The 27,497-nt window shown below is 52.2% G+C and overlaps 3 protein-coding genes across 4 annotated transcripts in view; all 3 read right to left on the bottom strand.

Annotated features, from left to right (window-relative positions):
* The window catches only part of PRPF6 (pre-mRNA processing factor 6), a 180,601-nt gene that overhangs the window by 96,074 nt on the left and 57,030 nt on the right, over positions 1 to 27,497 (bottom strand). The window lies entirely within an intron of this gene.
* LOC126964088 (uncharacterized) lies at positions 2,164 to 4,148 on the bottom strand. The gene is made up of 2 exons (XM_050806923.1): positions 4,028 to 4,148; positions 2,164 to 3,797 (listed from the first exon to the last, which is right to left on the bottom strand). Exons 1-2 carry the CDS (start codon positions 4,146 to 4,148, stop codon positions 3,133 to 3,135), a joined length of 786 nt encoding a protein of 261 aa, XP_050662880.1. The 3' UTR covers positions 2,164 to 3,132.
* Positions 2,164 to 27,497, bottom strand: part of DNAJC5 (DnaJ heat shock protein family (Hsp40) member C5) — a 217,063-nt gene continuing 191,729 nt past the window's right edge. Inside the window, exons 2-6 of one of the 2 annotated variants that reach the window (XR_007717254.1) lie at positions 9,273 to 9,390; positions 8,242 to 8,455; positions 7,010 to 7,181; positions 6,842 to 6,915; positions 6,454 to 6,558 (exon numbers count right to left, since the gene is read on the bottom strand). Coding sequence is in view for 1 of the 2 variants with exons in the window: in XM_050746346.1 (XP_050602303.1) it covers positions 6,455 to 6,558; positions 7,010 to 7,181; positions 8,242 to 8,455; positions 9,273 to 9,379 (597 nt within the window). In the remaining variant the exon portion in view is untranslated. Of the gene's footprint in view, positions 6,559 to 6,841; positions 6,916 to 7,009; positions 7,182 to 8,241; positions 8,456 to 9,272; positions 9,391 to 27,497 lie in introns of both variants that reach the window. The other variant, XM_050746346.1, reaches the window with a different exon arrangement.

A 27,497-nucleotide genomic window follows, 5' to 3' on the forward strand; every position in this document is an offset into this window, starting at 1 on the left:
TGTTTCCACAGTGAGAAACTAGAGCCCTGGGGTCAGTTAGCCCAGGACCGGTCGTGATTAATTCGTGACTGTTCTGTACAGAAGCTAAAATGAACTAGACCTAATATAACCACACGGCTTGTTTTTTAAATACTCCTGTATCGAACGAGAAACAGGCTGGGCGCTGTGGCTCACGCCTGTAATCCCAGCACTCTCGGAGGCCGAGGTGGGCGGATTACCTGAGGTCCAGAGTTCAAGACCAGCCTGGCCAACATGGTGTAAACCCCCTCTACCAAAAACAAAAACCGGGCGTGGTGGCAGGTGCCTGTAATCCCTGCTACTCAGGAGGCTGAGGCACAAGAATGGCTTCAACCCGGGAGTCGGAGGTTGCAGTGAGCCGAGATCACGCCACTGCACTCCAGCCTGGGCTATAGAGACTCTGTCTCAAAAACAAAAACAGGCCGGGCGCGGTGGCTCACGTCTGTAATCCCAGCACTTTGGGAGGCCGAGGCGGGCAGATCACGAGGTCAGGAGATCGAGACCATCCTGGCTAACCCGGTGAAACCCTGTCTCTACTAAAAATACAAAAAACTAGCAGGGCGAGGTGGTGGGCGCCTGTAGTCCCAGCTACTCAGGAGGCTGAGGCAGGAGAATGGCGTGAACCTGGGAGGCAGAGCTTGCAGTGAGCCGAAATCGCGCCACTGCACTCCAGCCGGGGAACAGAGCAAGACTCCGACTCAAAAACAAAAAAACACAAAACAAAAACAAACTCATAAGGCAGGTGGTGTACTTAACAGCACGGTGTAGTACAATTTATGTAAAACGATATAAACCAGTGGTACGTATTATTGAACAAGACAGTGGTAAACACAGTTTAAAGCTACATACGGGGCCGGGTGCGGTGGCTCAAGCCTGTAATCCCAGCACTTTGGGAGGCCAAGACGGACGGATCACGAGGTCAGGAGATCGAGACCATCCTGGCTCAGACGGTGAAACCCCGTCTCTACTAAAAAATAAAAAAAAAAAAACTAGCCGGGCGCGGTGGCAGGCGCCTGTAGTCCCAGCTACTCAGGAGGCTGAGGCAGGAGAATGGCGTCAACCTGGGAGGCAGAGCTTGCAGTGAGCTGAGATCCGGTCACTACACTCCAGCCTGGGCAACAGAGCGAGACTCTGTCTCAAAAAAAATAAAATAAATAAATAAATAAATAAATAAATAAAGCTACATACGGAAGGAGAGGATGGAAATGGGGAGAGACACACAAAATGGTCTCAGATGCTGTCTTTTTTTAAAAAAATAGAAAATCGGACTCAAATTATTATTTTTTTTTTTTTGAGACAGTCTCTCGCTCTCCCACCCAGAGTGGCACGATCTCAGCTCACTGCAACCTCTGCCTCCTGGGTTCAAGCGATTCTCCTGCCTCAGCCTCCTGAGTAGCTGCGATTACAGACACACGTACCACCACGCCCGGCTAATGTTTTTTGTATTTTCAATAGAGACAGGGATCTACCATGTTGGCCAGGATGGTCTCGATCTCCTGACCTTGTGATCCACCCGCCTCGGCCTCCCAAAGTTCTGGGCAATACAGGTGTGAGCCACCATGCCCGGCCCTTCATTTTTCTTAAGGTTGAATAGAGGATTTCAAGATGTTACATTCTTCTGAGTTTTTGCTTGTTAGTTTGTTGAGACAGGGTCTCCCTCTGTCACCCAGGCTGGAGTCTGGGGTGGGACCACAGCTCACCGTAGCCTGGACTTCCTGGGCTCAAGTGATCATCCCTCCTGGGGAGCTGGGGCCTCAGGCACAGCGACACCAATAATTTCAAACTCTTTAAAGTCTTTTTTGTAGAGACACGATCTCGCTGTTGTTGCCCAGGTTAGTCTTGAACTCCTGGGCTCAAGCAATCCTCCCACTTTGGCCTCCCAAAGTGCTGGGATTATAGGCACCAGTCACCACGCCCGGCCTCTTTGCTCCAGTCTTGATACTTAGAAAATGGAGGTGAAAACAGAATCAAGAGGAGGGGGCATTTGTCCACATGTGGACCAGGCAGGAAGCAAGTTCCAGCCACAAGGGGTGCGGGGGCTCCTAAGATCGGCTGCTGCTTCTCCAGAACCAGGGATCTGCTCTCGAAAACCAGGGATCTGCGGGACCAGGGAATAAGACACACGTGGGGTCTGCAGTGAAAACATTTATTTTACAACAGTAATCTTTATTTTAGGTCAACATTCAGACATACAAGACGGAGATCACCATGCGGAACCAGCCTGGCCCTCAGATGTGTGTGCTCGAGCCAGGATCAGCCGGAGTCTGACAGCGCCTGCACCCCAACACGGTCGGACTCCAGGACGCCAGTGAAAAAACCAGTGCATGGACAAGCAGCTTCCATGCGTTTGCGTTTGATTTTTAAAAACAAGACATATTTCAGTGTTAACTTCCCCCCCTCACCTGGTTTGAAACATTTTCCCCATTTTCCAGAGAAACAATATCTACCAAAAGGTGCCGCCTGCAGGACCCGGCCCAGCCCCTTCTGGAGGTGCTGCTGTGTATCCTCCTCTGGGGCGGACCTGGGGCCAGGACGGGGCCCCTCCCCAGGCTGCCCTTCAGATGCAGCTTTGCCACTGATTGTATGTGTTGCTTAGAAAATCAGCTTTAATGTTTCAAGGGAGGGAAGGGTTTCCAGTCACCTCCTAGATTTCACACCGGGACACACACCTGGGTCAGGTGGGCGTGACACGGAGCCCCCAGGATGGGCACCCAACCCTGCAGAGCAGAGGCCAACACCAGTGGGGGCCGTGGCAGTGCCCTGGGCACACATCCTCTGCACACAGTGGGCTCAGCGCTTCCTTCTGTGCACCTGCCAGGAAAGCCTCTTGCAGGTCCCTGCCCGACTCCCAAGAAACCAAAGGCCGTTTCAGAGCCACCTTAAATTGTACTTGTGGCTTCACCACGGGACAGCAGCACAAATGACACGCTTGCTGTGTGATATATACATATACACATATGTACACACACGGACACACCACAGCCCACACTCACAGCATGTGACGACGCGAACCGTTGCTGGTAAGGACAGTAAATATGTAGCTTTTGCCAATTCCACAGGAGAATGATTCACAACCAAAATAACAGACACAGGCCAGTCCTGCGCCACACGGGTTCACAGCTCCGAATACTGGGAAAGGGTGAGGTCAGTCACTTCGTGTCCCCCACGAGATGTCCCCACAGTAGGATGCACTGAGCCAGAGCTAAGGGAGGGTGGACAAGCCCCACGTCGAACTCTGCCCGCAGCACCCGGGCCCTCCTGGTGCCCCCACAGCACAAGGCCCACCCCGAACAGACGCCCTGGGCTCGGCAGGCGACGGGGGCCACTGGCGACACGCAGCACCTGGGAGCAGCCTCGACGGCATGAGGCTCCAGGGCCTTTCCCGGACGGCAGCGCCGACCTGAAGATGAAGGTTCTCCTGCTGGACGCGTGCGCACACCAGGTCCTTTTTCTAGCAGGTCCCCACTGGGTGCTGCTGCACGAACTGAACAGAGAGCTAGGAAAGTTCACAAACACTGAGCAGTAATATCTAAAGCAGTTTAAAAATAAAGCCAAAAGGAAGACAAAAAAATCCCACGTCACTGAGTGGAGACAATCTACACAGCAGCTGCCGTGAGGGGCCCTCGGGCTGCACCCATGCCTCCTGCAGGTCAGAAGCAGTCGGTGCTGCCTGGACCCCCTTGTGAACTGGACAGGCCTCGAAGCACAACCCCAGCAGGCCCCCGGCAGCACCCAGCAGCGGCGTCCAACGGGACGTTCTGTGCTCACGGCCACACACGCTCACAGCACCGTCTGCAGCCTCAGAGTGAGCGGTCGGGGATCCCGTCACTGCCACCGGAAGGCAGGGATGCTGGGGGCGTCCTGATCTGTTAGCATGTGGACAGGGAGATGCGTAAGCTGTCCCTGGGGACTCCCACCTCTTTAATGGGGAACGGTCCACTCAATAAAAAGAGAAATAAAACCTGGAAGGATCTTCTTCCTTGAGTTAAGACAAGGCCTTAAAACCAACAGGGCAGAACTGCTGACAAGGGTTCTGCTTCCAGGTCAGGCAGTGGGAGGAGCTCCAGGCCCCGTGTGTCTGGGCTTCCTGGGGGTCTTAGAATCACAGTCACCACCGTGAGAATGGCCATGGCCACGAGTTACTTAGGTTTTACAAATTCTGCAGGGGACCAGGTTCCACAAACCTCCAGACCTGCTCCTCCTTCCCCGCCTACCCCACCTTCTGCAGGGAGCTGCACGGTTCTAAAAAATGGTCCACTGGACTCTGTAACTGAAAAGCCATCGGGCAAGGGGCCCACTCTGCTGAGTATCCAAGGACCTTGGAGTGTTCCAGCCACAGAGCTGTGTGCAGGCCCAACAGAGAGCCTGGCGGGGCTGAGCCAGGGCCCCCAGTGGGTGGCTCTCTACCTTAGGTCCAAGCTTAGAACCTGGCTCTTGGCCAGTCTGCAGAAAAATCACTCGTGTCCTAAGCTACATCTACAAAAACTGCAAAGGCTGAGCGTCGCCGGCATCTCAGGCTGAGCTTGCTGCCGTGCTGAGTGGCACCCCACTGTCTCGCCGCCTCACGTTTCAGGACGGGCCAAACAATGAATTCTTACTCTTTTAGGAGAGGTCTGATTTTGACAGATTATTTCTAATTTAACATCACAGTGCATATCTCTCCTCTCGTCAAAGGTCTTCATGATCATTTTAGTGAGAAAAACAAAGAAAGGTGGGACGGACACAACCGCCCCAGGATCTGGTGCTCACGGCAGCCGGCTCACGGTCCATGTGGACCTAGAGGAGGGGTCAGCTGGGGGCCTCACCAGCACCCCGTTCCTAAGCACGTCCAGATGTGCTCACAACCATGTCCCTTCTGGCCACCTCCCGGTCCACCTGAACCTACCCCTCTACACAGCCTCGGGTGGCCGCTGAGGGCAATGAGCGAGCTGGGGCCACGGGTCAGCAGGCAGGCGGGGAGAGGGGGCTACAGGAGGCTCATCGGCTTGGTCCGAGCCAGAGCCACCAGGGACGTCTGCAGAAACCAGGCCCACTGGAGTCTGCGGCGTGGGGCCAAAGGCAGGCCCAGCACATCCCATGAGCCATGGAGCGGGGGCAGCTCTGAGCCCTCGGCCAGCACAGGCACATCAGAACAGTTTCCCCTCGCTCCCCTACCCAGGGCACCACCACCAAGGTCTAGGACACACAAGAGACTGACTTCCAATGGTCCGCACGTGGATTCCGACATGTGGATACTGGTGGTCTGGCCTCCCAGGGACCCACAATGGTCCACAGGTGGATTCCGTGGTCTGGCCTCCCACAGACCCAACCCTTCTGAGCCAGAGAGTCCCTCTGGTCCAGTCAGTCCTTCCTCCAGGGACCTAATGAATCTGGCTCTGCCTGAATCATCGATGACGGGGCAAAGGCGAGTGGGGCAGACGGGAGCTCTGGCAAACACACGAGGAGGGGTCTTGGGAGAGCCCCCGTACCCAGCAACCGGGTGCTCACATATGCACGATCTACTCTCTGAGGCTCATCGGGCTGGTCCTACTCTCTGTGGTTCTAAAGGTCCAAAAAGGGCTACGGAAAGGACAGGTGGTCTGGAAGGAATGTGGAGAATGACCCCAAGACAGGAGGGGGGAGACTGGCCCCATCAATCCAGCTCAGAGCCCGGGAAAAGTGCAGGAACACAGACACACAACCCCAACACGGGCGAAAGACACACCTCCGAGGACCGGAACCGCAGCGTCCACACGACAAGGAGACCAGGCCAGAAACACTGTGCGGAGGACACGGGGTCAACCTCGGAAGGAGCCTCCTATGCTTTCCACACCAAATTCTCCCACAGGAGAAACCCTGCCACGAGGCCCCGGAAACCACAGAGCCCCAAGCCAACTGTGCCCAGCACAGACACCAAGGAATGACGGTGACGCCGGTGACGCGGCCTCGCCCCTTTGCTGGCAGGTGAGATCAGTCCTACTGCAGCCTCAAGGCTGGGAGCACAGCAGGTGGACCAGACCGAGGCCAACGCGGTAACACAGCTCTGCCAGGAAGCACCTGCCTCCGGCCCCTCCAGTACAGGGAAGAAAGGGGCAGCCCCCCTTCTCCTCGCCCACCTGGCTGGCTGCAGTCACCCCTCACCGGACCGGCCTGACCGACAGCCCTGAGGCAGCTCCACTGTGCGGTCAACGCGGTCGTGCCGCGGAACGTCCACAACACAGACACGGAACACAACCCCGTACATGCTATTACGAAAGGAAAAGAACAGAAGACCGTAGCTACACTGCTTTCAATACTGCATGCTACGCGCTTCGTGGGTCAAGGGTTGGCGCTGGGTGGGCGTGGAGGCAGGAGGGGCCCGGCGAGGCCGCCTTCCCATCTGTGTGACTACAGTTCATGACTCTAAGGTGGGCGTGGCCGGCGCTGGCTCCTCCTCTGACCACAGCTTCTCCTGGATTTAGTTGAACCCGTCGGTGTGGTAGCTGGGGTGGGAGTCGGCTGTGAGCTGGGTGGTCTCGGTGGCAGATGCCGGCTGTATGACGATCGGCGTGTCTGTGGCCTCTGAAAAGCAAGCACACAGGGCACTGCACGGGGGCCGCAGCCTGGTGTGCGCCCACCAACGCTGGTCCTGTGGAGCGACTTTCGGGCACCTGGACAAACTCTCCACGGGGCGAGGCTACTCGCTGACCTCCACCCGCACGGCTTTCCTCCGTCGCCTTGGGTCACCACCAGCCCTCGGCCCTCAGCCCCGCCCCAACTGCCTACCGCCCTGCCCCGCCTCGCAGTTGTGGGATCTACGGCTACCGCAGGTCACGGTGGGGACAGCTCTATGCACCTGCTTTACCTCAGGGTCCACGTTCACACCTCAACAGTCCCAGCTGCCACCACAAACACTCGCGGCACAGTGTCAGTGCCCTCCTGTTTGACAAGACAGGTTGACACCATTCAGGGCCCGTTCTGGCTCTGCCCCACACACACACACACACACAGAGGCCCTGGGGCGGGCACTCACCCCTCTCGTCAGACTGCAGCTGGGCCTCCAGATCCTCAGGGGACACGTAGAACTCCGTCTCCTCGCCCTCAGGAGCCTTCGGCTTACACTTCCCGCAGCAGCAGTTGAAGCAGCAGCACAGACAGCAGCAGCAGTAGCAGCACGTGAGGAGGCCACAGAAGACAAACAGGGCCTGGGGGGAGAAGGTGGCGTCACAAGGCCTCCGAGGCCCCTGGAGAAGGCGGGGCAGGGCTCCCAAACGCCCTCAGCAGAAGGCAGGGGGTCCGTTCCAGGTGGGGACACTGCCTTCCAGACAGGAAGCAGAAGGAAATAACTGACAAAGGGAAGGGGAGAGACAGAAAGAAACCCGCTGCTTAAAGAAAAGCAGCCTCCAGGCCGGGCGCGGTGGCTCACGCCTGTAATCCCAGCACTTTGGGAGGCCGAGGCGGGCAGATCAGTAGGTCAGGAGATCAAGACCACGGTGAAACCCCGTCTCTACTAAAAAATACAAAAAATTAGCCGAGCGTGGTGGTAGACACCTGTAATCCCAGCTGCTCGGGAGGCTGAGGCAGAAGAATGGCGTGAACCCGGGAGGCAGAGTTTGCAGTGAGCAGAGATCGCACCACTGCACTCCAGCCTGGGAGACAGAGCAAGACTCCGTCTCAAAAAACAAAAAGCAGCCTCCAGGTCGGGGACTGGAGGCGGTGGTTCACGCCTCCATGAATCCAGCAGTTCAAAGTTAAAGTAAGCTAGGATCTCACCACAGCACTCCAGTCCGGGCAACAGAGCAAGACTAACATTAACTAAAGTACTTTATAAGGATGCTAGTGAGGAGGCCGACTAGTCAAAACCAAATACAGGCTTCTCACGAAGGCCACCTGGCGACTCAAACCCTCTGGCCTTATATGCGACACTTGGAACAAACGGAGGGAAGGAAGAAACGTGAATAGAACACTGAGGCTCGTTTCCTCCTCTGCCTCGGGAAGGACTGGGAGCCATTTACAGAAAACACCTGGCGGCTCCGCAGGGCTCTTCCCTGGGACAATCTGGACGCTCTGGCTTGTTCCAGGCAGGACACCAAGCCAGGGACAGAGCTTCGCCCATAACACAGGTGAGGAGAGAGGCTCCATGTGCCCAGAAACCATGTCTCAAGAGTGTAGAGTTGCTGGCATCAACGCACTGGCTCTTCAATGCCGGGAACCCTGCAGGCATGGAGTGACCCAGGTGCCCGCACGGCGGCAGCTTGCCCTCACCTTGGCCCACCAGCTGGACAGCACGAAGTAGGTGTTCACGTTCTCTTCCCCAAACTGCTCGGCCACGTAGAGCCCCAGCGAGCCGTACTTGTCGTAGATGTTCCTTTTTGTGGCGTCCGTCAGGATGGCGTGCGCGTTGTTGATCTCCTTAAACTTGTCTGCAGCCTCCGGGTTGTCAGGGTTCTTGTCGGGGTGATATTTCAAGGCAAGTTTCCTGCAAACCAAAACCATGTCCTGGCTCTACCCTGGCCTTTGTCCCACCCGCACCACTGCTGGGTGCAGCGCAAGGCAGGTCCGCCCAGGCCGCCTCACTGTCCAGCTCTCCAGGGCGGCAGGGGCCAGGGACAAAAGCAAGCTCTGCGGTTGCTTCAGGTAAACCTCCTCACCCTGACCCAGCCTCAGAGAGTCCCAAGGGCAGTGAGTGCGAGGGCACATCTAAGTTCAGCAGCACCAAGGCCAGCCCCGGGGTCCCAGCCACTAACTGCACACGTGCCAAGTGAATGGTAAGCATGGCGGGGCGTAATGATGGCATTTTAACATGTTTTATGAACCACACAACGCTAGCACACAAGAGGAGGACTATCTGAATTGTCTGGATTGTGGTGGTGTCTCTTACAGGTTACTCAGTGAGACTGTACCTAAGAGCGCAGTTCTTCAAGTTCAATCAGAAGAGGCCACACACAGTGAGGGCCGTCATCACTGTGCTACAGCAGGAGACCACGGGACCATCCAACGCTCTGCGGCTCCTGTGAGGCCTCGAACAGGTTCAGACCCTGATTCCCCAGGGAACTACGGACAGTGTGTAAGCTTCTACTAAGTGCTATTTTTTGTGGGCAAGAGAACATGAATACAATAATTTTAAGCTATAAGGAACACATTACACATACAAAAGTGTTATGTAGCTGTGACCAGTTCAACGCTGAGTCGGCCAGGATAAAGTATGTGCAATGGTTCTTGGTAAAATGCAGACTAAACCACACGGGGCATGTGTCTTCCTTGGGGGAAGTGGGGGCCCACCCTTGTCCACTTACCGATAGGACTTTTTAATGTCATCTGAGGTTGCGTTCTTGTCCAGCCCAAGGACGTGGTACAATGACTCCCCAGAGGTAGACAGTGAGCGCTGTCTCTGGTCTGCCATGTTAGGCTAATCTAGAAGAAAAAATAAAGTATCACAAAGCATAGATGAAAGTACCAAGGGCAGAGCTGACGGACTTTATTCCATAAGACCATTCAAAGCAAAAGAATCCAAGGCTGCCTTGTGGAGTTTACAATGTGCACAGACAGACGTCACGGCGCGGAGACGTGGGAGAGCGCAGTCCCCAGTGGGCACGAGGTTTCTACACTGCATGCAAAGTGCTGCAACATGGTCACCCCAAGAGATCCCGAAAAATTGGGGGCCATACTGTGGCCACTCCAAGAGATCCCGAAAAATTGGAGGCTATACTGTGGCCACCCCAAGAGATCCCGAAGAATTGGGGGCTATACTGTGGCCACCCCAAGAGATCCCGAAGAATTGGGGGCTATACTGTGGCCACCCCAAGAGATCCCGAACAATTGGGGGCTCTACTGTGGCCACCCCAAGAGATCCCGAACAATTGGGGGCTATACTGTGGCCACCCCAAGAGATCCCGAACAATTGGGGGCTATAATGTGGCCACCCCAAGAGATCCCGAACAATTGGGGGCTGTACAGTGGGCCGGCGCAGCGGCTCACAGCTGTCATCCCAGCATTTTGGGAGGCTGAGGCAAGAGGACCACTTGAGCCCACGAGTTTGAGGCTGCAGAGAGCTATGATCACACCCCTGCACTCCAGCCCATGGGCAGAGTGAGATCCTGCTCCTTAAAAAATAAATTAAATAAATAAATTAAAATAAACACGCATATTGTAATCCTTACAGCAACCTCTGCATAAAAAATGCAAAGAGGTATCAGCTAAAAGATTAAAAGAAAAATGAAAAAGTAACTCAACACAGGAAACAAATAGAAAATTAGTTGGGAGATGTAAATCCAAACATACCAACAATTAGATTCAATGTTAGTAGACAAAAAACTCCAATTAAAGAAAGGGACTGCCTGAATGGATAAAAATGCAGAACCAACTCTAATTTTAACACTTTCTCAGAAATCGACACAACAGACAAAAAAAAGAATCAGGAAAAACATCGACGTTCTGAACAACACTATCAACCAGCATGACCTGGTCCTCACAGAACGCCCCATGTCTAGAGAATATAGAGTTTCTTTTTTTTTTTTGAGACAGTATTGCTCGTTGCCCAAGCTGGAATGCAACGCTGAGATCTCAGCTCACTGCAACCTCCACTTCCCCGGTTCAAGCAATTCTCCAGGCTCAGCCTCATGAGTAGCTGGGATTACAGGCACGCGCCACCACGCCCAGCTAATTTTTGTATTTTTAGTAGAGACGGGGTTTCTCCATGTTGGTCAGGCTGGTCTTGAACTCCCGACCTCAGGTGATCCGCCCGCCTCGGCCTCCCACAGTGCTGGGGTTACAGGCATAAGCCACTGCGCCTGGCGAGAATACAGTTTTTAACTAATCAACCACCATGACGTGACAGTCACAGAACACCCAACATCTAGAGCACACACTTTGTTTTTAACTGAACGCTGTATACTGACCAAGACAAGCCACATGTTAGGGCTTCGAACTGGTTTCAATAAATGTAAATGGAATGAGATCGTACACAGCACAACCCCTGACTTAACAGCTACAAACTGGAAACCCAGGAGAAAGATACATCATAAAACCTCAAGTACTCCTGATATTCAACAACACACCTCCAGCTAACATGTAGCTCAAAGAAATCACAGGAGAAATTAGCAAATATTTTGGATTGAATAATAAATACAATGCACGTGACAGTTCATTTTATGTCTCCTTGGCTGCATCGTGGGGTACCCAGATCAAACACGACTTCGGGGCGTGTCTGAGAGGGTGCTTCTGGGTAAGAGCAGCACCCGAGCTGGGGACTCAACGAAGCCAACTGCCCTGCCCCGTGCAGGTAGGTCTCGCCCCAGTCCACGGGGTCCCTGAATAGAAAGGGGTGGAAGGAGGTGTTGGCCTGTGTTCCTTCTCGCCTGCCAGCCTGAGCTGGGCCATGGTCTCCTGTCCTTGGACTGTATTATCCCACGGCTTTTCTCCATCTTCAAATGGCAGAGCATGAGACTTTGTCTCCATAATCATGTGGGCCAATTCCTCATATTAAATCTCCTTTAGAAAGAGACACAGATAACGGCAACGTCCCTCTGCAGAATGCTGACTAGCACAACGCGTTAACCAAGGCCTAAGGCTCCACCTCAGGAAACTACAAAGTAACAGGATAAACCCAACATAAATGGCAGGAAGGAAATCACTACAAAGTAACAGAATAAACCCAACATAAATGGCAGGAAGGAAATCACTATAAAGTAACAGGATAAACCCAACATAAATGGCAGGAAGGAAATCACTACAAAGTAACAGAATAAACCCAACATAAATGGCAGGAAGGAAATCACTACAAAGTAACAGAATAAACCCAACATAAATGGCAGGAAGGAAAATCATAAGGAACAGAGATCAAGGAAAACAAACATAATTTTCACAAGGCCAAGAGAGTTGGTTCTTTGAGCAACGAGGAAAGAAGGTTTATCACTACAGATCCTAGAGGCACGAAAAGGATAAAATTCAAACTTCATGCCAAGAAATTAGAAAAATTAGATGAAATGGACAAATACCTTGAAAACTACAATTAACAAGACTGATATGAAATGAAGTAGAAAATCTGAATAGCCCTGCATCTGTTAATGAAGTTAGATTTGTAATAAAAAACCTCCAGAGGGCCGGGCGCGGTGGCTCATGCCTGTAATCCCAGCACTTGGGGAGGCCGAGGCAGGTGGATCACGAGGTCAGGAGATCGAGACCATCCTGGCTAACACGGTGAAACCCCGTCTCTACTAAAATACAAAAAAACTAGCCGGGCGCGGTGGCGGCGTCTGTGGTCCCAGCTACTCGGGAGGCTGAAGCAGGAGAATGGCATGAACCTGGGAGGCAGAGCTTGCAGTGAGCCGAGATCGTGCCACTGCACTCCAGCCTGGGTGACAGAGCGAGACTCCGTCTCAAAAAAAAAAAAAAAAAAAAAAACCAGAAAATTCCAGACCCAGATTTTTTTTTTTACCAAATATTTAAGAAATGACATCAGTGTGGGGTTTTTTGAGACAGTCTCGCAGTCTCACCTTGTGGCCCAGGCTGTAGTGCAGTGGCGCGGTCTCGGGGACACTGGCAGGAAGCAGCTGAATGCCCAGGCAGATGGGGTAGGTCCCCGGTGAAACCCACCTCCAAGCCAAAGACAGTTTAAAGCCTGACAGCTGATACACCAGTGAAATTCTCAGACCAGATTAAGAGCTTGCCTTTCTGTTTGCCACACTTTCCTCTGATTAAACCCCACTCTTCACCTATTTTATACATACCTACCCTTTCCTAATTTTTTTCTTTTTTGAGATGGAATCTTGCTCTGTTGCCCAGGCTGGAGCACAGAGGCGTGACCTCAGCTCACTGCAATCTCCGCCTCCCAGGTTCAAGCGGTTCTTCTGCCTCAGCCTCCCGAGTCACTGCGACTACGGGCACGCGAACCACGCCCAGATAATTTTTGTATTTTTAGTAGAGATGGGGTGACCTTGTGATCCGTCCGCCTCGGCCTCCTAAAGTGCTGGGATTACAGGCGTGAGCCACAGCGCCTGGCCTCTAACTGGTTTTCTACACTGTCATGCCCACTTTGGAATGGTGTCTTTGCTTTAACCTTTTTGGCATACTCACAAAGCCATCAGCAAGCACTGCAAACACTTTGCATCCTAAGTCCGTAAAAGGCCCCAGACCCAGCCACACAGGCGGATTTTCCTGCCTTCGGGTAGGGGAACAGCCCCTGCATCCCCTGGTCCAACGAAAGTTGTTTCACTGCTCAACAAACTTCTTCTCCGCCCTCCTCATCCTTCAATGCCCAGTGTATCCTTGATCTTGGGTGTGGCACACGAGCTCGGGAACCACCGAACACAGGTGAGTTGGGGCACGCCAGCATGGCCAAGCAGGACCCAGGTGGGGCATCGCTACCCATGGGTCCCCAGTTTGCTAAGTGACTGAGAAGAAAAATCCTAAGTCGGCCGGGCGCGGTGGCTCAAGCCTGTAATCCCAGCACTTTGGGAGGCCGAGGTGGGCGGATCACAAGGTCAGGAGATCGAGACCATCCTGGCTAACACGGTGAAACCCCGTCTCTACTAAAAAGTACAAAAAACTAGCCAGGCGAGGTGGCGGCGCCTGTGGTCCCAGCTACTCAGGAGAATGGCGTAAACCCGGGAGGCGGAGCTTGCAGTGAGCAGAGATCCGGCCACCGCACTCCAGCCTGGGCGGCAGAGCGAGACTCCATCTCAAAAAAAAAAAAAAAAAAAGAAAAATCCTAAGTCATCAACTCACTGTAACCTCCGCCTCCCAGGTTCAAGTGATTCTCCTGCCTCAGCCTCCCGAGTAGCTGGGATTACAGGCACGTGCCACCACGCATGGCAAATCTTGTATTTTTAGTAGAGATGGGGTTTCCCCACGTTGGTCAGGCTGATCTTGAACTCCTGACCTCAGGTGATCCACTCACCTCAGCCTCCCAAACTACTGGGATTACAGGGGTGAGCCACCGCGTCCGGCTAAAACCTGGATTTTTAGAAAGGAATGAAGACCACTGGAAATGGTAAATACCTGGGAAAAAGACCATTTTTTGTTTTTTTGTTTGTTTGGAGACAGGGTCTTGCTCTGTCACCCAGGCTGAACGCAGTGGTGTGATAAGAGATCACAGCAGCCTCAACCTCTCAGACTCAAGTGATCCTCCCAACTCAGCCTCCTGAGTAGGTGGGACGCCAGGCGTGAGCCACCATGCCAGCTAAGCTTTTAGAGATTTTTTGCAGAGACGGGGTCTTACTACGTTGCTCAGGCTGATCTTGAATTCCTTGGCTCAAGCGATCCTCCGGCCTTGGGTCGTGGTCACCAAAGTGCTGAGATCACAGAAGCCAATCCTTTCTGATGTCTATTTTCTTCTCTTTTTGTAGTAGAGTCTCACTCTGTCAGCCAGGCTGGATGGAGTGCAATGTGGCGCAATCTTGGCTCAATGCACCCTCCGCCACCCAGGTTCAAGCGATTCTCCTGCCTCAACCTCTCGGGTAGCTGGGATCACAGGCGTGAACCACCACACCCGGCTAATCGTTTTGTATTTTTAGTACAGATGGAGTTTCCACCATGTTGGCCAAGATAGTCTTGAACTCCTGACCTCAGGTGATCCGCCCGCCTCGGTCTCTCGAAGTGCTGGGATTACAGGCATGAGCCGCCAAGCCTAGACTGTCAATTCTCTTGGGGCAATGAGTCTGGGAGTTTACCACCTGATGTTTGAAGTAGAACCTCACAACTCCATTCTTCCTAAACTTGTTTTAATTAAATTTCAAGGGAGCCAGGAGTGGTGGTTGACGCCTGTAATACCAGCACTTTGGGAGGCTGAGGTGGTTGAATCACCTGAGGTCTGGAGTTGAAGACCAGCCTGGCCAATATGGTGAAACCTCATCTCTACTAAAAATATAAAAATTAGGCCAGGCGTGGTGGCTCACGCCTGTAATTCCAGCACTCTGGGAGGCCGAGGCGGGCGGATCACGAGGTCAGGAGATCGAGACCATCCTGGCCAACACAGTGAAACCCCGTCTCTACTCAAAATACAAAAAATTAGCTGGGCGTGGTGGCGGGTGCTTGTAGTCCCAGCTACTCAGGAGGCTGAGGAAGGAGAATGGCGTGAACCCGGGAGGCGGAGCTTGCAGTGAGCCGAGATTGTGCCACTGCACTCCAGCCTGGGTGACAGAGCGAGACTACATCTCAAAAAAAAAAGGAAAAAAAAAAAAAAAAAAAAAAACAATTAGCCGGGTGTGGCGGCGCACACCTGCAATCCCAGCTAGCCAGGCGTGGTGGCAGCGCCTGTAGTCCCAGCTACTCGGGAGGCTGAGGCGGGAGGATGGCTTGATTCCGGGAGGAGGAGCTTGCAGTGAGCTGAAATTGCACCACTGGACATCAGCCTGGGTGACAGAGTGAGACCTCGTCTCCAAAGATAAATTTCAAGGGGACCCCATATCAACAGAAAGGTTGTAACACAGCTAGAGGAGACGCCTGGTGTGCAGCCGCAGCTACACGAACAGCACCTGCTGCAGGTGACAAGCTGCCATCAGCGTTACTCAGCCTTCATTTCTGGAGGGCTAAGTTCCAACCTTTAGTCGGAATTCTTTTTCTCGCTCTGTCGCCCAGGCTGGAGTGCAGTGGCTGGATCTCGGCTCACTGCAAGCTCCGCCTCCCGGGTTCACGCCATTCTCCTGCCTCAGCCTCCCGAGTAGCTGGGACTACAGGGCGCCGCCACCACGCCCAGTTAATTTTTGCATTTTTAGTAGAGACGGGGTTTCACCGTGTTAGCCAGGATGGTCTCAATCTCCTGACCTCATGATCCACCCACCTCGGCCTCCCAAAGTGCTGGGATTACAGGTGTGAGTCACCACGCCCGGCCCCAGTCAGAACTCTTTTAGTGACATCATTATCTTTAAAAAGCAAACAAGGTGGCCAGGTATAGTGGCTCACGCCTGTAATCCCAAAACTTTGGGAGGCCGAGGAGGGTGGATCACCTGAGGTCAGGAGTTTGAGGCCAGTTTGACCAGCATGGAGAAACCTCACCTCCACTAAAAATGCAAAATTAGCCAGGCATGGTGATGCATGCCTATAATCCCACCTACTCAAGAGGCTGAGGTAGAAGAATCACTTGAACCCAGGAGGTGGAGGTTGCAGTGAGGTGAGATCATGCCGTTGCACTCCAGTCTGGGCAACAAGAGTGAAACTCCGTCTCAAAACAAAACAAAACAAAAACAAACAAACAAGGCTTTGGGAGGCTGAGGCGGGTGGATTGCTTCTTGAGACCAGGAGTTCGAAACCAGTCTGACCGACATGGAGAAACCCGTTTCTACTAAAACTACAAAATTAGCCAAGTGTGGTGTCTCTACAAAAACTACAAAACTAGCCGGTTGTGGTGGCGTGCGCCTGTAATCCCAGCTACTCAGGAGGCTGAGGCAGGAGAATCACTTGAATCCTAGAGGGGGAGGTTGCAGTGAGCCAAGATCTCACCACTGCACTCCAGCCTAGGTGACAGAGTAAGACTGTCTAAGGAAGGAAGGAAGGATGGAGGAGGGAGGGAGGGAGGGAGGGAGGGAGGGAGGGAGGGAGGGGAGGGAGGGGAGGGAGCGAGGGAGGGAGGGAGGGAGGGGAGGGAGGGGAGGGAGGGAGGGAGGGAGATGTAAAGCAAACAAAAAGGGTCACATTTTACAAATCTAGCGTATCCCAGTCTGTTCTACTGGCAGTAGCCCCAGGGCCTGCACACGTGCCGAGGCAGACAAGAGCGCACACATGCAGGGACACTGAGCTTCTCAAACAGTGGGACCCGTGTCTTCCCTCCCTATGCCAGAGCAGCCGCTCTATGACCTCGGCTCCTTCGCAGCCCTGGCTGTAGCCTGAGGCCCCCCCGCATGGTGGCCAGCCCCACCAGACACTGGTGGATGACAGCCCTGCTGACCCCAGCCCCTTCTCCCACCACACCCACCAACCTTCCTGGTCCGACGCAGGACGACTTGCTCCTGGGCAGAGACAGAGCGCTGAGTCCCACGTCAGCCCCTGACACAACCTGCCATCTCTTCCAACACCCTGCCCTGCTCCCTGCCACCTGGAGAGCTCTCACTCAGACCCCAGAACCCTGAACCTGCCCTTGGGAACCTCTCCTGCCACACAGCAGGGTGCATCCTCTTCCATGGCACTGTCCTGGGCCCTGGGCACACGTCCACACAGCCGGGTGTGCCCTCTTCCATGGCACTGTCCTGTGCGTCCTCTTCCGTGGCACTGTCTGTCCTCTTCCGTGGCGCTATTCTGGGCCCTGGGCATATGTCAGTGTGTCCTCTTCCGTGGCGCTGTCCTGTGTGTCCTCTTCCGTGGCGCTGTCTCTCCTCTTCCGTGGCACTGTCCTGTGTGTCCTCTTCCGTGGCGCTGTCTCTCCTCTTCCGTGGCACTGTCCTGTATGTCCTCTTCCGTGGCGCTGTCCTGTGTGTCCTCTTCCGTGGCACTGTCCTGTGTCCTCTTCCGTGGCACTGTCTCTCCTCTTCCGTGGCGCTGTCCTGGGCGCTGGGCACACATCCACACGGCAGGGTGCATCCTCTCCCTGGACACACGTCGGTGCCGTCACAGCTCAGCATTCATTTGTTCAACAGTGACGAAGCATCGATCACATGCCTTGCTCTGTTCTCAGAGCTGGGGACTCAGTGGTAACAAAATAAACCAAACAGGCAAAAACCTCAGCCCTCGCAGCTCGCAGTCCAGCAGGTCCAGCTCCTCAGAAGACTTAAAGATCTTCAGGGGTAAAAAAATAAAATAAAATACGTGTGTTCTTATTTCTGTGCTTCCAGGTGCAATCTCAGTGTGTGCAGCAAATGTTTTATAAAAGAGCTGCTGCGGAACCCAGACTACTGTTGGGGAAAAACTGGCCAACTTTGTAAGAACAGATTTGAAAACATCTTAAAAGGAAGTCTATTTTTGTTCTGTTTTAAATATTTTACTATGTATTATGTGAAATACAGAAAGAAATATATGGAACATATCGGCCGGGCGCAGTGGCTCACGCCCGTAATCCCAGCACTTTGGGAGGCTGAGGTGGGCGGATCATGAGGTCGGGAGATCGAGACCATCCTGGCTAACACGGTGAAACCCCATCTCTACGAAAAATACAAAAAATTAGCCAGGCGTGGTGGTGGGCACCTATAGTCCCAGCTACTTGGGAGGCTGAGGCAGGAAAATGGCATGAACCCGGGAGGCAGAGCTTGCAATGAGCAGACATCATGCCACTGCACTCCAGCCTGTGAGATAGAGTGAGACTCCGTCTCAAAAAAAAAAAAAAAGAAATATATGGAACATATAAATTATGATGCATAAACACCACGATCTTCTCTCTAAAAACTGGAAAATGATCAATAACCTGGAAGTTCCATTTTCCCCATATATACCTTAAATTCAATACTATTCTCCTGCTTCTAAAAAAATTACCTCATGTTTATCCCTAAAAGCTATTTAGTTTTAATTTTTTGAGCTTAAAAAAACAGCCTAGCACTGTGTTTACTTTTCTGTAATCTGCTTTTTTTTTTCCTTTAAGATAGGGTCTTGCTATGTTGCCCAGGCTAGCCTCAAATTCCCAGGCTGAAGTGATCTCCCACCTTCAGGCTCTGAGTAGCTGGGACTGTAGGCACACGGCACTGTGCCTGGTTTGATCTAAGATTCGTCTACACTGCAGGTTGTAGCTACAATTCATTCATCTCCAGTGTGGTCACATTCTATTCTGTGAACAGACCACAACTGATCCCTCCGCTCTTCCACCGAAGGACATCTGGGCTGTTCTCAGCTTCCGTTAACATCATCAAGTTGCTCGGAACATTCCTGAGCAGCAGGCACGGTGGGTGGCGAGGGGCAGACAGCGTGAGGCTGATGCAGCTCCAGTGAGCACAGATACTGGCAGCAGGAGTGGGCGACCGTCACAGCAACAAGCAACTGAGGTGTGAGAAGACAGGCAGCGTCCCCACTCCCTGGGAAATGCAAATTAAACCACAGAGTGCTACTACACACACACACCTATCAAAACTGCTTAAAAAGTAGTTCCAGAACTTTGGGAGGCCAAGGTGGGTGGATGGCTTGAGGTCAGGAGTTCAAGACCAGCCTGGTCAACATGGTGAAACCCGGTCTCTGCTAAAAAATACAAAAATTACATGGGTGTGATGGCGCATGCTTGTAATCCCAGCTACTCAGGAGGCTGAGGCAGGAAAATCGCTTGAATCCAGGAGGCAGAGGTTGCAGTGAGCCAAGATCGCGCCACTGCACTCCAGCCTGGGAGACAAAGCAAGACCCTGTCTCAAAAAAAAAATAAGGCTGGGCCGGGCACAGTGGCTCACACCTGTAATCCCAACACTTTCGAAAGCCAAGGCAGGCGGATCCCGGAGGTCAGGAGATGGAGACCATCCTGGCTAACACGGTGAAACCCCGTCTCTACTAAAAATACAAAAAAACTAGCCGGGCGTGGTGGCGGCGCCTGTGGTCCCAGCTACTCAGGAGACTGAGGCAGGAGAATGGCATGAACCCAGGAGGCGGAGACTGCAGTGAGCCGAGATCACGTCACTGCACTTCAGCCTGGGCAACAGAGTAAGACTCCATCACAAAAAAAAAAAAAAAAAGGCGGCCAGGCGCGGTGGCTCAAGCCTGTAATCCCAGCACTTTGGGAGGCCAAGAAGGGCGGATCACGAGGTCAGGAGATCGAGCCCATCCTGGCTAACACGGCAAAACCCCGTCTCTACTAAAAAATACAAAAAAACTAGCCGGGCGAGGTGGCAGGCGCCTGTAGTCCCAGCTACTCGGGAGGCTGAGGCAGGAGAATGGCAGGAACTCGGGAGGCGGAGCTTGCAGTGAGCCGAGATCTGGCCACTGCACTCCAGCCTGGGCGACAGAGCAAGACTCCATCTCAAAAAAAAAAAAAAAAGGCTGGATGCAGTGGCTCGTGCCTATAATCCCAGAACTTTGAGAGGCCAAGGTGGGCATATCACTTGAGCCCAGGAGTTTGAGACCAGCCTGGACAACACGGCAAAACTCCATCTCTACAAAAAATACGAAAGTTTTGCATTTTTTGTATTACACCTGCAGTCCCAGCTACTCAGGAGGCTGAGGCAAGAGAATCACTTGAACCCGAGAGGCAGAGGTTGCAGTGAGCCAAGATTGCACCACTGCACTCCAGCCTGGGCAACAGAGCGAGACTCCATCTAAAAAAAAAGGAAAAAGTTAATTAAATTTTTAAAAAATAATAGAAGCCAGTTGTGGCAGGAAGTCAGGGACCCCACACGGAGGTACCAGCTGGAGCCGCAGCAGAGGAACATAAATTGTTAAGATTTCATGGACATTTACCAGTTCCCAAATAATACTTTCAGAATTTCTTACACCTGTCCTACTTTAATCTCTTAATCCTGTTATCTTTGTAAGCTGAAGATGCACGTCACCTCGGGGCCACTATGATAATTGTGTTAATTGTACAAATTGATTGTAAACCGTGTTTGAACAATATGAAATCAGTGCACCTTGAAAAAGAACAGAATAACAGCGATTTCCGGGGAACAAGAGAAGACAACCATAAGGTCTGCCTGCCCGTGGGGTTGGGCAAAATAGAACCATGTTTTTCTTCTCGCAGATAAACGGACCTGCAAGTAGGGAGGATATTGCTAAATTCTCTTCCTAACTAGGATTAATACTCTGGGAAAGGAATGCCTTCCTGGAGGGAGGTCTATAAACGGCCGCTCTGGGAGTGTCTGTCTTATGCGGTTGAGATAAGGGTTGAGATAAGGACTGAGCACCCTCTGTACTTACCCTGCAGTACCTTCAGGCTTACCAGGATTGGGAAACTCCACCCTGTTACATGTGAGGTCAGACCGCTTCTCTGCTCTCGAATTCTGTTTTCTGTTGTTTAAGATGTTTATCAGGACAGTACGTGCACAGTCGAACACAGACCCTTATCAGTAATTCCACTTTTTTTTTTTTTGAGACGGAGTCTCGCTTTATTGCCCAGGCTGGAGTGCAGTGGTGCGATCTCAGCTCACTGCAAGCTCCACCTCCCGGGTTCACGCCATTCTCCTGCCTCAGCCTCCCGAGTAGCTGGGACTACAGGCGCCCGTCACCACACCCAGCTAATTTTTTGTATTTTTAGTAGAGACGGGGTTTCACCATGTTAGCCAGGATGGTCTTGATCTCCTGACCTTGTGATCCGCCCGCCTCAGCCTCCCAAAGGGCTGGGTTTACAGGCGTGAGCCACCGCGCCTGGCCAGTAATTCCACTTTTGCCCTTTGCCTTGTAATCTTTGCCTTTGCCCTTTGCCTTGTGATCTTTGTTCTCCTTTTTGCCCTTTGAAGCATGTGATCTTGTGACCTACTCCCTGTTCTTGTACCCCCTCCCCTTTTAAAATCCATAATAAAACTTGCTGGTTTTGTGGCTCAGGCAGGCATCACGGTCCTACCAATATGCGATGTCACCCCAGAGGCCCAGCTGTAAAATTCCTTTCTTTGTACTCTTTCTCTTTATTTCTCAGCCGGCTGACACTTACGGAAAATAGAACCTACGTTGAAATATTGGGGGCAGGTTCCACCAACAGCCAGACGTCACGGCTCACGCCTGTAACCCTAGCACTTTGGGAGGCTGAGGAATGCTTGAGGCCAGGAGTTCGAGACCAGCCTGACCAACATGGCAAAACTCCATCTCTACTAAAAATACAAAAATTATCCAGGCATAATTAGCCAGGCATGGTGGCGCACACCTGTAATCCCAGCTACTCAGAAGGCTGAGGCATGAAAATTGCTTGAACCCAGGAGGCAGAGGATGCAGTGAGCAAAGGTCATGCCACTGCACTCCAGCCTGGGCGACAGAGCGAGACTCTGTCTCAAAAAAAAAAAAAGAATTAGCTGGGCGTGATGGCGCTTGCCTATGGTCCCAGCTACTCAGGAGGCTGAGGCAGGAGGATCACTTGAGCCCAGGAGGTCGAGGCTTCAGTGTGCCGCGATCATACCATTGCCCTCCAGTCGGAGTGACAAAAACAGACTGTGCCTCAAAATATTAATACTAATGACATGGGTTTGTATTTTATGTTGTGATTTCCTTTTCTAGTTAGTCACTTTTGTTGTAGTTTACAAAAATGTCATCAGTCTGTGACACTGGAAATTTTAAAAACTTAAATCTGGTCCTTCAGCACAAACAGTTTAGGAAGAATTCTTCTGGTGTGTCCCTAAGAGTGGAACTTCTGGGTGCCCCAGAACAGGCAGGCTCAGCCCGACAAGGTGTGCTGACTGCTCTCCGAGGACTGCGCCAGGAGCCACTGGAGCTTGGGGCTCCCTGCGGCCTCAGCAAAGACAGGTATGGCCGGGCTCCCCGGCGCTTGCCTGGCCTGAGGAGGGTGAACGTCTCCAGCCCGTTTCAAGGCCGTTCTGTCTGTGGTGCCCGGTGGATACATCCGGACACCAACCCTTCACTGGTTAAGAATGTTACAAGTATCTTCTAGTTCACAGGTGTTTTACTTATTATGGTGTGTCTTTTGAGAAGAAAAAGCTTTTTCTTACCAATTGTAGTAAAAAACATAAAACACCAGATTCAGCATCTGAACCATTTAAACGCACAAGTGTTCACAACACGCGGATCACTGAACAACAGCCCTCCTCCAAGTCACCTCTGCGGTCACGGAATATATCACGGCTTTCTGAATCTCTCAATCTGTTTTCCCCCTTTTTTGTTCAAGAAATCCCTCCCGATCCCAAGGTCCTGTACTCTCTCCTCACACTCGTCACCCACAGGAATCTGCTTCATCAGGTGCTGGCCTGGGCGTGGCAGGAGATACAGACCAGCTCCTACCTGTCTGAGGCCTGCTCGGTGCCCAGGTCCCAGGAGCAGCCACAGAGCAGGCGGCCTTTCCCTGGGCCCACAGGTGCCTCCGGCGTACTGCAAACTCCCACACAGGAGGTCTATCAGGGGCTCTCCATTTTGCTCCATTTTTAGCATCCTTTATTTAAAAACCTCTGAAATTATCTGAGGCCATTTCCAAAATTTTTACAAAAGCTACATATTCTGGCCAGGCGTGGCTCACACCAGTAATCCCAGCACTTTGGGAAGCCGAGGCGGGCGGATCACAAGGTCAGGAGATCGAGACCATCCTGTATAACATGGTGAAACCCTGTCTCTACTAAAAATACCCAAAAAATTTGCCGGGCGAGGTGGTGGGCGCCTGTAGTCCCAGCTACTTGGAAGGCTGAGGTGGGAGAATTGCGTGAACCTGGGAGGCAGAGCTTGCAATGAGCGGAGATTGCGCCACTGAACTCCAGCCTGGGCAACAGAGCGAGACTCCGTCTCAAAAAAAAAAAAAAAAAAACAGCAAAATATTCTTTGGCATTTCTAACCACATCATAGATATTAGTACTTAAAATAATATTTCAACATTAAGCATTCCGTTAGGAAGCCCCGAAGGGTTTTAACAGCAATTACAAGGTAAACCCTGTGGGTCACGGCACCTCCGCGGTTCCAAACAGCAATTACGAGGTAAACCCTGTGAGTCACGGCACCTCTGCGGTTCTGAGTTCCAGGGCTGTAAGGACTGAAGTCTGGGTGCCGCTTTCACCAAGAGACAGACGCCAGCGTCAGGGCTGCTCTAAGGTGCTCAGCCAAGGCTGAGCATCATGGGCTTCTCACTACTGCCTCGCTCTTCTCCCTAGCCTCCCGTGGGCACCCCAAGACAGTGGCTGGGCAGGTGGCCTTGAGAGACGCTGCCTGCTCAGGGGTGGGAGGATGAAGAGTGCTCAGAGAGAGACGTTCCAGGCCACAAAGATAACAAACCCTGCAGTGGATGGTCTGAATACACAATGCCAAGAAGGCGGCTGTTCGGGCCAGGCGCAGTGGCTCACGCCTGTAATCCCAGTGCTTTGGAAGAGGCTGAAGTGGGCGGATCACCTGAGGTCAGGAGTTCAAGACCAGCCTGGCCAACATGGTGAAACCCTATCCGTATTAAAATTCCAAAATCAGCCGGGTGTGGTTGTGCCTGTAATCCCTACTGTAAGCTGCTCGGGAGGCCGAGGCAGGAGAATCGCTTGAACCCGGGAGGTAGAGGTTGCAGTGAGCCAAGATGGCGTCACTGTACTCCAGCTTGGGCAACAAAGAGACTTTCTCTCAAAAATAAATAAAAATACAAAAAGCCGGGTGTGGTAGCACACGCCTGTAGTCTCAGCTACTCAGGAGACTGAGGCAGGAGAATCGCTTGAACCCAGGAGGTAGAGGCTACAGTGAGCTGAGACCGCACTACTGCACTCCAGCCTGGGCAACAGAGCAAGACTCCGTCTGACCAAAAAAAAAAAAAAAAAAAAGAAGGCTGTTAGGAACCTCGGGACAAGGGGAACAACGCTAGAAAGAACAGATGCTGTCTGAGAAGGGGGAGGAAAGGGAAGGAGACAACAGGTGCTGGGGAGTGGGGAAAAGACAAGTCCCCTAAGGATACAAAGGAAACACGGAGGAACTACCAAGAGCGACAGACACACTGGGATGGGGAAGACACAGGAGGGGCTGTGTCAGCAAATGGGCATGACACAGCACGGGGAGCTGCAAAGGAGGCACCAGCAAACACCTCTGGGAGAGATACTGCAGACGGGGAGATGGAGACCGGCCAGGGAGAGACGGTGCAGACGCAGAGATGGAGCAGGGGAGGCAGTGCAGACGGGGAGATGGAGACAGGGCAGGGAACTACCTCTTTGCTCTAGATGCCCTTGGCTCATTCTATGCAAAAAAAAAAAAAAAAAAAACACTTTGTTAAAAATACAAATATGAAAAATAAAATACAACTGGCATTTCTTTTATCCTGCTGGGGAATCTTAATTTAAAATCTGTGATGAACCATATGAAAACTGACTGCTGGCCGGGTGCGGTGGCCAAACCTGTAATCCCAGCACTTTGGGAGGCCAAGGTGGGCAGATCACGAGGTCAGGAGATCGAGACCATCCTGGCCAACACGGTGAAACCCCATCTCTACTAAAAAAAAAAAATACAAAAATTAGCTGGGTATGGTGGCACGCGCCTGTAGTCCCAGCTACTCAGGAGGCTGAGGCACAAGAAACGCTTGAACCCAGGAGGTGGAGGTTGCAGGGAGCTGAGATCGCGCCACTACTCCCCAGCCTGCAGCCTGGGCGACAGAGCAAGACTCGGTCTCAAAAAACAAAAACAAAACAAAAAAAAAACCACCACCACCAACAAAAACCTGACTGCCAAAAGATACTCAGACAGGTAGGTCAGGCAGGGGAAGGGCTGACAGTCAGAGCACGCTAGGGACAGGGACCTGGAACCCAGTTAAAACGGTAGAAGCCCCACAGTCTGAATGTGTATTTCTGGATGTCTTATCTATTCCAAAAAAAAAACCCAATTAACTCTGTAAATACATTTGAAGAAATTCTAAGCAAGAGTCAACACAGAAAGCTAGAGAGAAAATGCTGTGTGTCACCTCACAGGTCTCCTCGCCTTTACTGCTCTTTCCTTTTGAGACTGATTCTCACTTTGTCACCCAGGCTGGAGTGCAATAGCGCACTTTTGGCTCACTGCAACCTCCTCCTCCTGGGTTCAAGCAGTTCTCCTGCCTCCGTTTCTCAAGTAGCTGGCATCACAGGCATCTGTCACCATGCCCAGATAATTTTTGTATTCTTGGCAGAGATAAGGTTTTGCTATGTTGGCCAGGCTGGTCTCGAACTCCTGGCCTCAACTGATCCATCCGCCTCGGCCTCCCAAAGTGCTGGCGAGCTAGGCCTTTCCTCCTAACTTAAAATGAATTTCAAATGTAAAGACTTTTAAGCCAGCCATGGCAGCTCATGCCTGTAATCCCAACACTTCAGAAGGCTGAGGTGGGGAGACTGCTTGAGCCTAGAAGTTTGACCATTCTGGGCAACATGGTGAAACCCCATCTCAATTTAAAAAAAAATACAAGAATTCACCAAGCATGATGGTGCACACCTGTGGTCCCAGTTACTCAGGTGGCTGGGATGGGAGAATCACTTGAGCCCAGGAGGTCAAGGCTGCAGTGAGCCAAGATCGTGCCACTGCACTCCAGCCTGAATGACAGAGCAAGACCCTGTCTCGAAAACAAAAAAAAAAGAATTCCTAAAGTCACTGGAAACACAGAAATCCCCAAAAGATTTCACCTTTCCTCCTTAATTCTAAAAATAAAAAGCAACAGTGATGCTTAAAGTAACGTGAAAACAGCAAGAGTAAATAAAACTGCTTCCACCACCGTCATCAAACATCCAAGTACAAGAGGAAGCAAATCTGAGCTGGAGCCACGGGAGCGGCCCGGCCGAGCCAGGGAAGAACGGACAGGCAGGGCAGCCAGCCCTCCTCACACAGTAACAAGCCCCGTGCTCGCTCACACAGAAAACGAACACCTGCCCTCGTGAGTCACAAAGTTAATGTCAGGAAGCAACAGGACCGGCGGCCACACCTGAGGTGTCAACCCAGAGCTGCCACCCTGCCCAGAACCACGGTTTCCCGAAACTATAAAACCATTCCAAGGGTATGATTAGCTACAGAGAAACAAAACCAAACCCCACATGCTGAAGCCCTTTGAATTCATAAACTGAGCTACTGCCCCAGGTCTAACAAAGCATTCAGTAAATGTTTGCTGCATTAATTTTATCTGTATTGACTTGGGTCTGGAAACCTAACAAAGATTTTTTCTTTTTTTTGGCAACCTGGTACTTAGAACACAGTAATTCCAAAGGAAAAGCAGATCGGAAGTGGAACGAAGTAACTCCAGACACACATTTAAACAGTGCTGGGCACAGGGCTCAGGCCTGGAATCCCAGCACTTTGGGAGGTCGAAGCAGGTGGATCACTTGAGATCAGGAGTTCAAGACCAGCCTGGCCAACATGGTGAACCCCTGTCTCTACTAAAAACATAAAAATTAGCCGGGCATGGTGGTACATGCCTGTAATCCCAGCTACTCGGGAGGCTGAGGCAGGAGAATCGCTTGAACCCAGGAGGCAGAGGTTGCACTGAGCTGAGATCACACCACTGCACTCCAGCCTGGAACAGAGTGAGACTGTGTCTCAAAAAAAAAAAAAGAATCAAACATTCTCAAATCCCTATTACTCGGAGAGCAGGTTATCCAACACGACACTGCTGCCCTCCTGGGCGCCAGGCACCAAGCACCCCGGGCCTCACCCTCCCAGTCCTAAGCGCACGTCACTTTCTTTTTCCTTTTTGAGACGGAGTCTCGCTCTGTCGCCTAGGCTGGAGTGCAATGGGGCAATCTCCGCCCCCCAGGTTCCCGCCATTCTCTTGCCTCAGCCTCCCGAGTAGCTGAGACTACAGGCACCACCACCACGCCCAGCTAATTTTTTGTATTTTTAGTAGAGACGGGGTTTCACTGTGTTAGCTGGGATGGTCTCAATCTCCTGACCTCGAGATCCACCCGCCTCAGCCTCCCAAAGTGCTGGGATTCCAGGTGTGAGCCACCGCGCCCGGCCAGAGCACATCACTTTTGATGGTGCAAACAGAGGAGAAAAAGTCCAGGTGACACCAATGAGGCCACAGGTTACGACACCTGGGCAGTGACTATTCAATCAAGGTTTGAACC

This window comes from Macaca thibetana, chromosome 10 (assembly GCF_024542745.1).
Source record: "Macaca thibetana thibetana isolate TM-01 chromosome 10, ASM2454274v1, whole genome shotgun sequence".
NCBI classification, from domain to species: domain Eukaryota; kingdom Metazoa; phylum Chordata; class Mammalia; order Primates; family Cercopithecidae; genus Macaca; species Macaca thibetana.